Source organism: Myotis davidii, unplaced genomic scaffold (assembly GCF_000327345.1).
Source record: "Myotis davidii unplaced genomic scaffold, ASM32734v1 scaffold1509, whole genome shotgun sequence".
Classification (NCBI taxonomy): domain Eukaryota; kingdom Metazoa; phylum Chordata; class Mammalia; order Chiroptera; family Vespertilionidae; genus Myotis; species Myotis davidii.
The window spans coordinates 610,033-612,464 of record NW_006299480.1 but is presented as its reverse complement, the minus strand read 5'-3'; the positions used below and the strand labels follow the sequence as shown (position 1 = coordinate 612,464).

At 67.7% G+C, this 2,432-nt stretch overlaps 1 protein-coding gene across 1 annotated transcript; it reads right to left on the bottom strand.

Annotated features, from left to right (window-relative positions):
• Positions 1 to 121: 121 nt before the first annotated feature.
• Positions 122 to 2,412, bottom strand: LOC107184879 (epiplakin-like). Its single transcript, XM_015571379.1, has 3 exons — positions 1,537 to 2,412; positions 249 to 361; positions 122 to 150 (listed from the first exon to the last, which is right to left on the bottom strand). Exons 1-3 carry the CDS (start codon positions 2,181 to 2,183, stop codon positions 122 to 124), a joined length of 789 nt encoding a protein of 262 aa, XP_015426865.1. The 5' UTR covers positions 2,184 to 2,412.
• Between the last annotated feature and the right edge of the window lie 20 nt (positions 2,413 to 2,432).

Here is a 2,432-nt window from a genome sequence, read left to right as displayed (position 1 = left end):
TCCACGGACAGCCGCCGGTTGCCCACGGGGTCGATGAGGAAGCCGGTGGCCGCCTGGGCCTCCAGCAGCACCAGGGCCGTGCCGGGCCGCAGGTGGCCCTTCCACATGGCCTGGTAGACGCTCATCTTCTCCCGCCTCCCGGGCTGGTCCCTGGCGGGCACCAGCACCCCCGCGATGCAGCTCGTGCCCTCCAGGTAGCGCCTCACGCCGGCCCCCCCCCCCACGTCCTCCACGCTGCTGTGTCCCGCCTCCAGCTGCCGCAGCGTCTCCTGGGTGATGATGGCCGCCTGGAAGAGCTCGGTGGCCGTGATGTGCTTGCGGATGCCCCGGAACCACAGCTGCCTTGCGCTTCTCCTTCTCCCGCGATGCAGCTCGTGCCCTCCAGGTAGCGCCTCACGCCGGCGTCCTGCCCCACGTCCTCCACGCTGCTGTGTCCCGCCTCCAGCTGCCGCAGCGTCTCCTGGGTGATGATGGCCGCCTGGAAGAGCTCGGTGGCCGTGATGTGCTTGCGGATGCCCCGGAACCACAGCTGCCTTGCGCTCTTCTCCTTCTCGTCGATCATCACGAAGATTTTGTTCACCACCTTGTCCAGCGCCTTGGCCGTGTCTCGCTTGTATTTTCCCACCAACTCCACCTTCTTCTCCTCCGTGATGTACTCGGAATTCAGCAGCTCCCACACGGACGGCCGCTGTCCCCGGTACCTGCCCACCGGGACGTCCACCCGCTCGCCCTCCAGGGCCTTCCTCGTGGCCTCGTCGATGTGCGTGGTGTCCTTCTCGTCGCGGGTGATGGGGAACAGCGCCCAGCCCGTCCCCTCTTCCTGGCGGCTTCGCCCCTGAAGCTCCTGGTACGTCACCTTCTCGTGGGTGTTGGGGTCCACGAACCTCTTGTTCATGTGCTTCTGATCAGACACGAGGGCGTAGGTATCGCGGCGCAGACAGCCGCGCTCGTAGGCCGTGTCCAGCGGGAGCCTTAGGTGGTGCCGCGGGTCGATGACCCCGCCCGTGGCCACCTGCACTTCCAGCAGCCGGAGCGCCTCCTCCCGCTTGACCAGCTTTCTGTCCATGGCCTGAGACAGTGGGACCGTGTCCCCCCTGTCTGGGTCCACGTAGCCTTTGGCGGCCTTCTGGGCGTCCAGGAGCCTCTCCCGAAGCTCCTCGCCCACCAGGCCCGCGGCCACGGCCTCGGCCACGGACAGCCGCTGGTTGCGCACGGGGTAGATGAGGAAGCCGGTGACCCCCTGGGCCTCCAGCAGCACCAGGGCTGTGCCCGGCCGCAGGTGGCCTTTCCGCATGGCCTGGTAGACACTCATCTTCTCCCGCCTCCCGGGCTCAGCCCTGGCGGGCATCAGCACCCCTGCGATGCAGCTCATGCCCTCCACGTAGCACTTGATCGAGTCCATCTTCATCACCTCCTGGGGGCTCTTGGTGCCCTGGGCCAGGCCCTGCAGGGTCTCGGGGTCCAGGACCCTGGATACGCCCAGCTGGGGTGCAGTCACTGGGCGCCTCAGGCCCAGGAAGGACATCTTGCTGATCCGTGTCCACCTGTGTGGCCTGCACCACCTCCACCTTCTCCGCCCCCTTCAGCGGCAGCAGGCGCAGGCCGGTCTCGGGGTCGCGCACGCAGCGCTCCAGCAGCTGCATGTAGGTGAGGTTCTCGTGCGTGTTGGGGTCGAAGAAGCCCTTGGTGTCGTCGCTGGGGTCGGCCAGGACGCGGTTCATCTCCTCGTCGAAGTAGCCGTTCTTGTAGGCCACCTCCACGGGCACGCGGTGGCTGTGCACGGGGTCGATGATGCCGCCCGTGGCGATCTGGGCCTCCAGCAGGCGGATGCCGTGGGCCCGCACGATCAGCTCCTTCTTCATGGCCTGGAAGAGGGAGATCTGCTCCCCGGTGTAGGGGTCGGTGTAGCCGGTGACCGCCCGCTCGGCCGACAGCAGCTTCTGGTAGGTTTCCTTGCCGAACATCCCCGCCCCGAAGGCCTCCTCCACGGTCAGCTTCCGGTTCTCTGTGGGGTCGATGAGGAAGCCGGTGGCCGCCTGGGCCTCCAGCAGCACCAGGGCCGTGCCCGGCCGCAGGAGGCCCCTGCCCAGAGCCTCCGAGATGCTCATCCGCTCCTGCGTGGCCTGGACCAGGACGCCGGCGATGAAGTTGCCTCCCTCCAGGAAGGTCCGCACGCTGTCCATGGCGGTCACCTCCTGCACCGTCCTCGTGCCCTGGTTCAGCTCGTCCAGGGTCTTCTTGTCAATCACGTGGGACCGGAACAGGTCGCCGGCCGACACCTGCTTGCGCAGCCCCCGGATGGTCGCCCACGTACTCCGAGTGCAGCAGGTCCCAGAGCGAAACTGTGAGTCCCTTGAACCTCCCGGCCCCGACGGGCACCTTCATGGCCCTGAGGGCCACGGCCGTGTGGTTGTCCACCTCCAGGGCCACGC